The sequence below is a fragment of the Rhinatrema bivittatum genome, unplaced genomic scaffold (genome assembly GCF_901001135.1).
Source record: "Rhinatrema bivittatum unplaced genomic scaffold, aRhiBiv1.1, whole genome shotgun sequence".
Taxonomy (NCBI): domain Eukaryota; kingdom Metazoa; phylum Chordata; class Amphibia; order Gymnophiona; family Rhinatrematidae; genus Rhinatrema; species Rhinatrema bivittatum.
In genome coordinates this window covers 7,296-20,304 of record NW_021820785.1, presented here as the reverse complement: position 1 = coordinate 20,304, position 13,009 = coordinate 7,296, and the positions used below count along the sequence as shown (strand labels likewise).

General features: G+C 46.1%; 1 protein-coding gene across 1 annotated transcript in view; it reads left to right on the top strand.

Moving 5' to 3' along the window:
• LOC115082133 (vomeronasal type-2 receptor 26-like) overlaps positions 1-12,446 on the top strand; it is a 33,781-nt gene extending 21,335 nt beyond the window's left edge. Inside the window, exons 3-4 of the mRNA XM_029586390.1 lie at positions 1,487-1,613; positions 11,551-12,446. Coding sequence (XP_029442250.1) covers positions 1,487-1,613; positions 11,551-12,446 — 1,023 coding nt within the window. The remainder of the gene's footprint in view (positions 1-1,486; positions 1,614-11,550) is intronic.
• Positions 12,447-13,009: the final 563 nt, after the last annotated feature.

Below are 13,009 nucleotides of genomic sequence, written 5' to 3'. Positions count from 1 at the left end.
GTGAACAGGAGATGTGGCTGTGTGCAGTTTAGGAAAATGAACGCTCAATTACGAGCATCCATTTTCCTAACCTGACCGCAGCAAGACATTTTTTTTTCCTGATGCAGCCTTCTGTAGTCAGAAAAGCAGTATTTTCTGCTTTTTTGTGGAGGCTTGGGTTGCGTCAAGATGTAACGCCAGCTCCGAGTTAAAACTTGAGCATCGGGTGTACAGTAATTGATAGCATAGGGAGTGATAGCTAATAGCCTCATCTACATGGCATTTACATATGATAAGTGCTATGAGCTAAGCGCTAGTTTGGGCACGCTAATCCCATTATTACATCAAGAGTTATTTTAGTGCGTCCAACCGCATGTCAAGCTGTGCGCTACACTGAGCACACTATATTATGTCGGCATCAGAGAGATGGAGTGAGTTCAGTGTTCTTAACTAGACCTTTATCAGGAATGACAGCAGAATGCCTCCTCTCTCCTCCACCCCACCTGATATCTCTGTCTCTCAGCCCCCTCTTATTGGTGCATCCACTGTGATCCTGAATCTCTGTGTGCAGCCTTCTGCCTCCCTGTATGCTGTCCTGCATAACATTGGAGATCCACCACACGTTAACCATGCTCTGCCTAGCAGTGAGGAACAGGACTCTGTCTCCCATCCTGCATGGCCCAACACAACCCCTACACATTCTGTTGTCCTGTGCTGGGCTGTGAATGTGGATCTTTGTGATCCATCACATGAGGCGTGCTGGCGCCATGGTCTTTTCCTTCTCGGCATGGTGCCACCATCTGGGTGTTCTCCCAGGCCAGTAGGCCCCATTTTGCCGAGGAAAGTGTGAGATACTGCAGCTACAGCATCTTCTTTCCCTCACTATAGTGCCCAATAAGGCTGCTATCCTGAGCTGGCCAGGCCTGCCTTGTGCTCTCTTTGCTCAAGGGCTTTGGTTGCCATCTGGTGATTTCACACCGCAGCGCCCCCATGTGGCGGATCCCAAAGCAGTAGAAGAAACAGATTAGAGACAAATGGACAGGACATGGAAATGAGGCTTTATTAATTCATTTTTAGAAAGAAAACCTAAAAGTAAACTCTAAAGATAACAGTAGGCTACAAAAGCATCAAAGGTGCTGTTTTTAAAAACTGACTCTTAGCACCAGAGAAAATATTTAAATGTAATGGAAAGATCAAAGGTATATTCTCTTACTGCTGATTCAATTTATTAATTTTAAGTGTAACCTGTATATTAGCTAGAAACATTGCCTAAGATATTGCCAGATCAACCAGATTGTCTGATTCCAGATTTTAATAAAAGTTTGTTTTTTATAAAACAAAAAAGTGCTCCTAGCTCTCCACAAATATAACAGGATATGTTGGTTGATAATATAAAACTAACTTATGTGAAATGGCTCCTATCTAGACCAAAGAGTAACAGTGCATTTAAAAAGTGACAGCCCAGTGTTATGTCACGTCATCCAGATTTTATTTTCTCAATGTTTAGTTACCTCTACGTGCCAAATGCACCGACAGCTGCCCTCCTGGCTTCAGCAAATTACACAAGAGAGGAGAACCCGTCTGCTGCTATGGATGCATCCCCTGTCCAGAGGGAGAGATCTCCATCCAAACCGGTGGGTGATATCATCTGATCATGTGGCATTACCTATCTCCATGGCGCTTTGAAATTATGAAGCTGCCAAAGATTATGCAGATGAATACATTTCCATGGGGTTACAGCCAGTTATTTCCCAGGCAGGCCTGGCTGTCTCTCTTTATTTGAAGAGTGAGGAAAAAAATGTTCAGATCCAAATATTCTTGCTTTTTTTCTATTTTCCTTGTGCAGAAAGTTTGTAGTATTATGGCTTAGCTGCCTTCAAACTGCAGATGTGCTTGTGCTATGGGAAAATTCTAATTCTAATTTGATTGGGTCCTGACATTCGCAGATAATAAGTCTTCTTTCAGTAAAGTACTGTGTTACTTGCAGAAATGTTCCTTTAGAAAATTCTGCATACTTTATTCACAGGGAGCCTAACTTCCAAAAATGTCTGCATGCCCCATATATTCATCTATAGGGGTCTGCAGAGACTTCATCAAGTACTTTAGAACCTGCAGTGGCCATCAAACACCAGCACTACTCCCTGCATTAGCAAACCAGGTAATGCTTCCCCCACAGGACAGCAGGGACCTCTTCAGGATTAGCCTGCCCTGCTTCATCTCCCAGGATCAGCACCTGCCAAAGATTATGCAGATGAATACATGTTCATGTTATGATATTTTATTTATAATAAAGAAATATATATTATTGTTATATTTTATATTAAAAGGTATTTACATGTTCAGGAAGTTGTTTTGCCATTTAGTTGGAATTGCATAGTTTAACCTACAGTTTCCCGTTATTCAGCAATCGTACTAATGTCCGTGTTCAATATTATGTAAGACTGCTTTTTTTTATCACGCAAAGTAAATTTTTATTTCACTGTTGATTAGCATTTTTATCTTTTTATTATTTATACTGCTTTGTATTTAGACTGTCCATGTATTCTTCGTGTGACACTGCTCCAGTTTCTGAGCCGGTATGGTGTCTCTATATTTTATGATAGGAGCCAATCGCACTTCTTATTAATTTAATGTTTTTTTTAGATAACTAGCGGACCCCTGCCACGCGTTGCAGTGGCTGAGTCAGATTCTTTTCCCTCCCTCCCCCTTCCCCGTGCTCATTTACCTCAGTCACTAATCCTCCTCCCCCTTGTTCACTCCACCCCCGCTTCCCTTCCCTATCCCCACTCCAACTCTGCCCCCTCACACTCACCTCTCCCCTCATTCTTCCTCCCCTGGCAGTTACCTCCCTCCTCATTCTCCCTCTCCTCACTGTCACCTCAGTGACTCCCCAGCTGGTTAGGGCTGTTTTGTAACCTTTCGGAGATGGTGCACATTTTGTGTATGTGTTTGTGTGTGCCCTCCCCCTTTGCAACCCAAAGTATTCCCCACCTAAAAGTTGTGTTTATATAATCCTCCCCCCCCCCCCCCCCCCCCCCCCCCAGGCCGGCGAAATAGATTAACCCACAAGAGTTGCAGAATCTCGGAACTGCCTCCTGGCCTCCTTCCCCACCCCCGAACATGGACGCAAGAACATCCCCACGCCCCCTCCCTGCAGGCCCGACGATACCTTTCAAAAATGGTAGTTAGTGGAGAGGGCGTTCGTTCCGGCATGGAAGTATTGGTGCTGGGCCCTCGAGATGGAGCAATGCGAGTGGTCGTCTCGCTCAGATAGTAAGGGCAAAGGTGCGCCGGTTGCCAGTTCAGAAAATGGGGTCAACGGGCCCTCGCCCTTACTATGTCACATGGGCTACTGCTGCTATTGGCGTTCCCGAGTGTCCTAGTAAGGGAAAGAGCCATCGGCGCCATTTTGATTGCTGGCAGCCGACGGCTGTAGTGTATGCGATGTGTACCGGAGCAGTGATGATCCCCCCCGCTAAAGCAGCCCGAATTATTCTGCAGTTTTCTGTGCATTCGGAGGGTGTGTCATGTGTGTGGGGGGGTGTGAGGAGGGTGATTTCGTAGGGTGTGGGAATTGCAAACGTGTTATGTGAGTGGCCTCCCGGTGTAGCATGCCGGTATTTATTGGCTTTTGTGTGTTTTTGGAGGGAGTATGAAATAAGTACAATTGGCATGTGTGCGGGGGGTGTGTGAGGAAGGTGGATTTGTGTCTGGTTGGAGGGTGTGTGAATCCCAAACATTGGTCACGTGTGTGTGGGGTGTGAGCGTTTGTGCAAGGTGTAAGAGATTCCGCTTACGACCACCAGATGTCGCTGTTTTGTGGAACCAAATTTTAAAACTTTTTTTACCAGCCCCCGGTGTGACATATATGTAATGTAAGTGTAGACGATCCTTGCTGTATGTGAGGTGAAACTTGTGTCCAAATTTGAACGCAATCGGTTAAGTGGTTGCTGAGATTAGTGATTTTGTACAAACTATTTAACATTTTTATTTATATAGATATATTAACATCCCTTTTGATCAAGCACTTTGGCATTTCTTTGATATATTCACAGTAGAGGTATTTTTGATAGCCATGCCATGTAGCTTGCCATTAGATTAAACATTAAGGTATAACGGCTCAATTTTTAGTTGATATTTAACATGGGTTTAATTTTTGTTGATTTGCCTCTTATTACAAATAAGATTTTGGTTGCTGGTTAAAATTTTTTAGGGTTGGTTCCTTAAATAATTTTTGTCTAGGCTGCCTCATTTATAAATAGATACTGTTATGGTTGCCGCTTGCGGGGCCCTTTCCGCGAGCAGCCCCTCACCTCTCTTGAGCTGCCTGCGCTGTGCCGTTCAGGCCAGTGCTCGACTGCTGCCTCTCTTCACGTCCCAGCTGCCGCCAATGCCGGTGTCAGCTTTGCGGTAGGGGAAGCCGCTGTTCTCATCTCCACGCGGCCAGGAAGCCGCTGCCATCGGTCCTCTCTTCACAGCCCTGATGCCACCACCACTGCGCTTCACTTCACAGCAGGAACGCCTCCAACTCTGCTACCTCTCTGCCTGTTCTGAGTCCTGCATAGGTGCGCGCGCGCGCTTCTGCTCTTCTTTTAAAGGGCCAGCGGTGGGAAAAGCCCCGTGGCCCATCGGATGATGTCATCAGCCTGCTCCTTCACCAGTTCTATAAAAGGGCTCTGATTCCACTCCTCGGGGCCTTTGCATCGGATCTTCACAGTTGCCTGTGGTCTCTCTCCAGTCAAGGTCCTCCATGGTCTCCTTGTGTTTAGATGGCTCTTCGTTGGATGTTCCTGATGTTCTTGGTCTTCTTCATTGGATGTTCCTAGATATTCCTGGTCTCCATGGATGTTCCTGTTCTTTGTCAGAGCTCCTTTGGCACCTGTTCTCTGTTCCTGATGTTCCAGTCCTGGTCCTGATGTTCCCATTTCCGGCTCTTCGTCCTGCTTCCAGGTTTCCTGCTTGTCCACTTTTCCTATCAATACAAGAATTAAGGAATCCACAAAAGACAGGAAGTCAGTAGCAAGAACTACAAAAATGCAAATCATGAGACATGAAAGGAGTGGGAAACAAAGCTCAAAGAGACCTCATATAAAAAAATGCCAAAAGGCTAAGCGATTATAAGCTTATGGTAGCATTAAGATGTTCTAAGCCTTGAATTTAAGGTAACAACAATGGATTCATCGTCTACGATCTGTGGAACCACTAGGTTTAAATGAAAAAATAGAATGGTACACTCTCATTTAAGCCTCCCAGCGACGTACCTGCGTGTCAGTGTTCTCTTTCCTTATTAAATTCATATCAAATTTACATCAATGCATTGTGTTCTCCTTCTAAGATGGCGATTGGTATGACGTATATGCCCATTTATGGACAGTCTTGGGTTCTCCCGAACAGAGAAACATCCAATATGGCACCCGTTGACGTCAGTTTCCTTTTTTGGACAAGTGGTTTGCTCAAGATGGCGCCCATAGTGACGTATATACCCATTTAAGGACACATCCCCCAAATTGGCGGGCTTCTTTCCTCTTTAAAGGTCAGCGTTCTTCTTTGTCATTCGCCGCCGACAGATGTCTCACGGCTAAGCGAATGACTACAGACCAGCATCGCACAAGTCAGTATCTTGTGGGGACTAGGTATTATTATCTCCTTTTCAACATAAAACTTATCCTTGTGCTCAATTATTACACATTTTAAATTGTTCTATTTTAGAGCTACATTTGGACACAATCGGCATCACCGCATAAATAATTTACTTCTGCACTAGTAAGTGTTCCTCTGCACTTTCACGCCAATATTTAAATTTTAGTGGGACCATTTTTGCACATATTTGTTTGTACTTATTCTTTTCTAGCAAGCAATTCACCCTCCGGATCACGACAGAGCCGGTCTCAGTGGCACCCGACCCCCTGAAGAAGGAGGTCTGCTCCGAAACACTCAGTGTCGGGATTATGTCGGTGTTTACCACTCTTCTATCATCCTAAGGCTAGTCTACGGACATTACTTCACAAGATAAGTACATCGTCGGATTCAAGCTTTAATATTCAAGCGATCCGTATCTCAAGTACTTTACAGACTTAAAGTGCATACTGGGCAGCCTCATGGTGAAGCGCCCTTTACACATAGCCCACAGAGACCAATGATTAGAACATCTTAATGCTACCATAAGCACATCCACGATGACCGTCCCTCTTCTCCCCTCAAGTGCACCCCCTTAAACAACCCAGGAAGCTCAAACAACCCGGGGGTACCAAACATCTCACGAATCTCACTCACACCATCCACAAGAAACCTAGGCATAACAATCGACAGCCAACTCAACTTTAAACGACACATCTCCAATACAATTAAGGATGGATTCTTCAAGCTTCAAACACTGAAAAAACTCAAACCCCTTCTCCAAGCGCACGATTTCCGAACAGTCCTTCAATCAATTATTTTCTCAAAACTCGACTACTGCAACTCCCTTCTCCTTGGCCTACCAGAAATCCACATCAAACCCCTCCAAGTTCTACAAAATGCCGCCGCCAGAATCATCACTAACAACAAAAAATCCTCCCACATCACACCCACTCTCAAAGAACTCCACTGGCTGCCCATCACACAAAGAATCCAATATAAAACCCTCACCCTCATGTACAAAAAAATAAACAACAACAAAATGAACTGGCTAAACAACGCAATACATCCATACCCCACACAAAGAATTCTCAGGTCCACCAACACTGGCCTTCTATCCGTCCCCAATCTCAAAACTGCACACCTCAACGCAACCCGCAAACGAGCCATAACAATAGCGGGCCCTACCCTATGGAACTCCCTCCCCACCCATCTCAGAAATGAACCCTCATTGCAAGTCTTTAAAAAACACCTCAAAACATGGCTGTTTTTAAAAGCCTTCCCACCTGACCCTTAACCTGCCCGAACGCATCACACCACACCCCCTACGCAGGCATCTCTCCCTCCTTTCCTCCCTCCCCTGACACTCCCCCCTCCCACCCTTCCCTTACCTCCCTCCATTCAACCCTGATACCTAAATCATTTTTATCAACAAGTCATAATGTACATATGTTATATGCTATAATTTTATTGTTCCATGTATTTCTGTTATAATTGTTACCATGTTATACTTGTTATCATGTTATAATGTAAAATAGGGCAGATCTCGCCCTATTCTCTTAGTTACCTGGAAACCGATGTGATATCTTGATTGAATGTCGGTATATTAAATAAATAAATAAATAATCGCTTAGCCTTTTGGCATTTTTTTATATGAGGTCTCTTTGAGCTTTGTTTCCCACTCCTTTCATGTCTTAGGATTTGCATTTTTGTAGTTCTGTCCACTTTTCCTGGCATGTGACCGTCATGATCCGTGACCAGCCCATTGGACGGCTGTGTAGGGCACTTCATGGCACAAGGCCTGTCTTCATGTCTGCAGCGCAAGTCTCCGGAAGTCCCTTGCTTTTAATGCCTATGACTCTTCCTGAATTTGAGTTCTGAATCCTTGAATCCTGAGTCTTGAATCATTGAATCCTGTTCCCGGTCTTCGGAGTTCCTGCTTCCATCCATACCCCAGACTCAAGCCAGAGCCTGCTCCACTTCAGCGTGGTCCATGACCAGCCACAGGTGGCTGTGTAGGGCACATCTCGGTGCAGGCCTCTCCTGAATCTTCATCATATTTCCAGTTCCAAGTCTTCACCTTCTCGTCTGGAGTCTACCTCGCTTCCAGTGTGGTCTACGACCAGTCATGGGTGGCTGTATAGGGCATGCTGCGGTGCAGTACTCACCCTGTACTAGTGCCTGAATCCCGAATCCTCGTCTGAGTCTTCCAAGTTCCTTGAGTCCTTTTCTGAGTCTTCCAAGTTCCTCAGTTCCATCCAGCAGGTCCAGAAGGGCTACAGAGTGGCTGGAGGGCTACTCTTGAGACCAGCATTGTGTTGCTGGGTCTTACCTGTGGGTGTGTTTTGAAGTAAGGTGTATTACACCATTTCCGTGGCACCAAAAGTAGAGGACCAGCAGAGGCATGGGATCCCATCTCCACAGTGACAGAAGTCGGCTGGCTGTGGCTGAGGAAGAGGCCCTGTATATATTTATTTATTATTTTTTATATACCGCCATTCATCTCAATTGAGATACCACACCGGTTTACATTCAGGTACTGTAGGTATTTCTCTATCCCCAGAGGGCTTACAATCTAAGTTTTTGTACCTATGTGAGTGAAGGCATCTGTGTGTTTGTGTGAGAGAACTGGAGCCTGGGTGCATGTGAGAGTGGAAGCATGAATGTATGTGTGTTTGTGTGGGTGGGAGCCTGTGTGTGTAAGCGTGCATGTGAGAGTGGAAGCCTGGATGTGCATGTGTAATTGAGAGAGGTGAGAGAGTGGGAGCCTGTGTTAGGAAGTGCTAGGAGAGCGGTTCCACTTTCTAGGGGATTGTGTGTTCTTGGACCACGGCTCGACCCCAGAGGAACTCCGAAGAGGTGCCGAGGCAGGCGAGGCATGCCCGAGCATGGGCTGAACAGGAGCAAGGCTGGACTGAAGACTAGGAAGACTGAAGGCACTGACTCTCCACCGGACCTGCACGCTTCGGGAAGACCAACAACGCAACGGTGGTCTTTGAACAGTCCTCCGACCATTCCAAGCCCTTTCGGACCTGCCGCTGGGTAACGGCAAGAAGCGGCAGGCCGGACAGAGGCCAGGGACAGACAAAGGCCTTGGAAAATGGAAGGCTCAGACGAAGACTCCGGTGAAGACGTGGATTCTTGGACGAAGACTCAGGAGCAAGGTACTGCAGACGAGAATTCAGGAGCAAGGTACTGCAGACGAGGATTCAGGTGCAAGGTTCAGGATCAAAGTCAAGTACTAGGTTGAGGCTGCGATGCAGCGCACCCTACACAGCCCAACTACAGGACTGGTCACGGACCATGCTGGATGCGGGGCAGACTCCAGACGAGATAGTGGAGCAAGAGAGAGGAACATGTCCCAGGAACTGTAGAGGCCTTCACCGGGGCGCACCCTACACAGCCAACAGTTGCTGGTCGCAGACCATGCTGGAGCTGCACAGGATCAAACAGAGTCTGAAACATGGACAGAGCAGGCACAAGGAGGTCCGAGGGCTGAGACAAGATTCAGGAGACCGGACCTAGATGGGACTAGGCTTCAAGCAAGGATGACCTTCCGGAGGCTTGTGCTGCAGGCGAGAAGGCAGGCCTTGTGAAACAAGGCGCCCTACACAGCTCGCCTCTGGGGCTGGTCGCGGACTACGACATGGTATGACAGGAAGGGTGGCGACGAGGAACCAAGGGTTCAGGACATCAAGGCTGGATCATGGAACATCAGGACTGGATCACGGACATCAGGAACATCAAAAGTGGGTCACAGAACATCAGGACTGGATCACAGAACATCAGGAACTGGAAAACAGACATCAAGACTGACCATGGACATCAGGAACAGAAGACGGACATCTGGACTGGATCACAGACATCAGGACAGGACATGGAGCTCCAATGAAGAACAAGGAACACAGGACCTTGATGAAGCGATGGATCAGCGAAGACTCCTGGAGTGAAGGCAGGAACATCCAGGAGCGACTAATTCCTTGCGAAGGCAACAATGGACTGGCAAGGGGCCCCTTTTAAAGGGCTGAAGCAGGAGTGGTCGATGACATCACTTTCCCTGCCACTGGCCCTTTAAAGGATGAGCAGAGGTGCGCACCCGCACCTAAGGAGAGCTTCGGAAAGAAGGCTAACACGCTGGTGGCGTCCCGCCACGTGGAGGGCCTGAGAGAGCGGCTCCCAGCCACGAAGAAGGAGAAAGGAAGGCAGGCAGGCTGCAGGCACTGGCAGGGACGGCTTACCTGCTGGCTGAGGACCCCTGGAGCGGCTCCAGCCGCAAAGAGACTCACCAGGGAGCAGGAGAAGCAGCAGTGGCATCGGCCGCAAGAGAAGGCTCCCAGCGGAGCACAGCCCTGCCGCGCAGTGCAGAAGACTGCCGCTGCCTCCGGACCGTGGAGGACAGTGGCGGCAGTGGACTGCCATGCTGGAACACGTCAGCGGCCCGACTGGCTGCGAACGGTAGGGGGACTGCCCGCGCTAGTCGCAGGCAGGTTCACAACAGCCTGGATGTAGGTGTATCTGAGAAGGGGATCCTTGGTGTGTGTGTGTTTGTGTGAGAGAGAGTAGAATCCTGGGAGTGTAAGTGAGAGAGAGTGGGAACCTGTGTTGGGGGGAAAGCATGTGAGAGCGAATGCTTTTGTGTGGGGGGAGAGCTTGTGAGAGATTGTATGTGTGGCGGGGACATCAAGTGACAGTGAGAGCCTATGTGTGTGTGTGGCAGGGAAAACATGTGAGAGACAGATCTTGTGTTGTGTGTGTATGTTTGGAGAGCATGTGAGACTGAGAGCTTGTGAGTGTGTTTGAAAGAGTAGATGAGTGAGAGCTTGTGTATGTGTGCATGTGGGAGAGCATGTGAAAATGAGAGCTTGTGTGTGTGTGTGTGAGAGAGAGAGCTTATGTGTTTGCGAGAGCATGTGAGCATGAGAGCTTGTGGGGGGGGGAGAGGATGTGAGAGTGAGAGCCTGTGTGTGTGAGGGAGTCTGCGAGATAAAGCATCAGTCTATCTGTGAGGGAGAAAGGGAAGAAGATAGGAGGAGAGAGAAAGAGACCCTGAAAAAAGAATTAGGAAAAGGCTGACAAGGGGAAAGTGAAAAGAAAGAGAACTGATTAGAGAAAATGAAAAGATCAGACAATAAAGAGAAAATACATACATAAATATATATATATGTATATATGGGTTTTGTTTTTTTTTTTAGTTTTTAGCGCTTGGACCATGCCATCTTTGGGAACATGCATTTCTTATATTTTTGTATTTTTCTCTTTCTTTAGAGTTCCTCTGTTCAGAGTCTAGTTTCTCAGTCTATTTCAGTTTTGTCTGCATGTGTTGTTTTTTTAATTATCGGGGGTGTTATGAAGGTCCCAAATACATAAATACATTGTGTGGAAATGTTGATATGATAAAACCATAGCACCAATACTATAAAAAACAAATATTCATGATACAAAACACCCCAAAATGACCACTCACTACATTCAATAAGTATTCTCTTGAGAGGAAATATGCACGACATTTTGGCTAAAATATCAGGCAAGACAAGTGAAAACGTCCTTTTTCCAGCATTAAGGGGGTCATTTTCAAAGGAGTTACGCATGTAAATGTGACATACTATCGTAGCAATTTTCAAAAGCTATTTACTCGAGTAAAGTGCACTTACTTGAGTAAATCCTATGGACAATTCAATGGCATATATTGTAGCAATTTTGAAAAGCCCACTTACTTGAGTAAAGTGTATTTACTCGAGCAAAAACCAGTTTTGCTCGAGTAAATGCTTTTTAAAATCTACCCCTAAATGTGTCTAATCTTTTAATAATTGCTTCCAAAATACTACAGCACTGCAAATTCTGTAATATCCTAAGCTAAAGAATCAAAAAATCCCTAAATATTAATAAATGTGTTTATTCATGGGCCTGAAATTGAAGCTGTCTGTAAGATACTGAGGAAATATTCTCTCTTCTCAGATATGGAAGCCTGTACAAAGTGCCCAGAGGACAAATGGTCCAATCAGAAGAGAGATGCCTGCATCCCGAAAGTGATAACCTTTCTCTCCTATGAAGAACCTTTGGGGTCAGCCTTGAGTCTAATCAGCATTTGCTTTTTTCTCATCACTGCTGTCATTCTGGGAATCTTCATTAATTACAAAGATACTCCCATAGTGAAAGCCAACAACCGGGAACTCAGCTACATTCTCCTTGTTTCCCTCATGCTCTGCTTCCTCTGTTCCTTGATATTCATCGGCCGTCCTGAGGACATAACCTGCATTCTCCGACAGACTGTCTTTGGTATCACTTTCTCCATCTCTCTCTCCTCCATTCTGGCAAAAACCATCACAGTGGTCATGGCCTTCCAAGCCACCAAGCCCGGAAGCAAGCTCCGGAAATGGATGGGTTCCAGGGTCTCAAACTCTATTGTCCTTTCCTGTTCCCTTCCTCAAGTCTTTTTGTGTCTTGTGTGGATGTGCGCTGCTCCTCCTTTCTCATATCTTAACATGCAATCAGAAACTGGAAAAATACTAATTGAATGTAATGAAGGATCAATAATTGCTTTTTACTGTGTTCTGGGTTATCTGGGACTTCTGGCTGGTGTCAGCTTCTTCATAGCTTTTCTAGCAAGAAATCTCCCTGACAGTTTCAATGAGGCCAAGTACATCACCTTCAGCATGCTGGTGTTCTGCAGTGTTTGGGTGTCCTTCATCCCAACGTACCTGAGCACCAGGGGCAAGTACATGGTGGTGGTGGAGATATTTGCTATCCTGGCCTCTAGTTCTGGACTGTTGGGCTGTATATTTATCCCCAAATGCTATATTATTCTGCTGAGACCTGAAAGGAACAATAGAAAGTACCTAACAAAAAACTAGAATGATTAATATAAATATATTGAAAAGCACGGGTCCCAGTACAGATCCCTGAGTCAATCCACTGCCCACCCCCCTCCAATGAGAAAATTGTCCATTTAATCCTACTCTCTGTTTCTTGTTCCTCCATGAGGCAGAAAACCCACAAGACAGTGATAGAGGCTGAAAACAATTGAAAAAGAGGCATAAAGACCCCAACACATCATAAGAGTGGCAAAATAGTCACCCAGAGGGGCAATGACACCTTAAGACTTCAAAGGACACCAACCAAATTGGTAGAAAGCCCTAAGCAGTGAGAAGTCTGAGGACATCCCTAGAGGAGGCTTGATGTCTTTTCCATATGGCTTCATTAGGTGAAGGAAATGGCTGTTCAGGGTTGGCGTTGATCTTCTCTGATGCTAAGATGCTATTGACTAGACACACCAAATGCTCTTTAGCCACTAGCTGTTTAATATCCTGTGATTCAGGGTATCCATGAAATAATTCTTCTTCTGAATCAGTTTTTGTAAATACTGCCTCCATCACCAGAGAAGCAGTAATAATGAAGGAGTTAGGTACTAGTTATG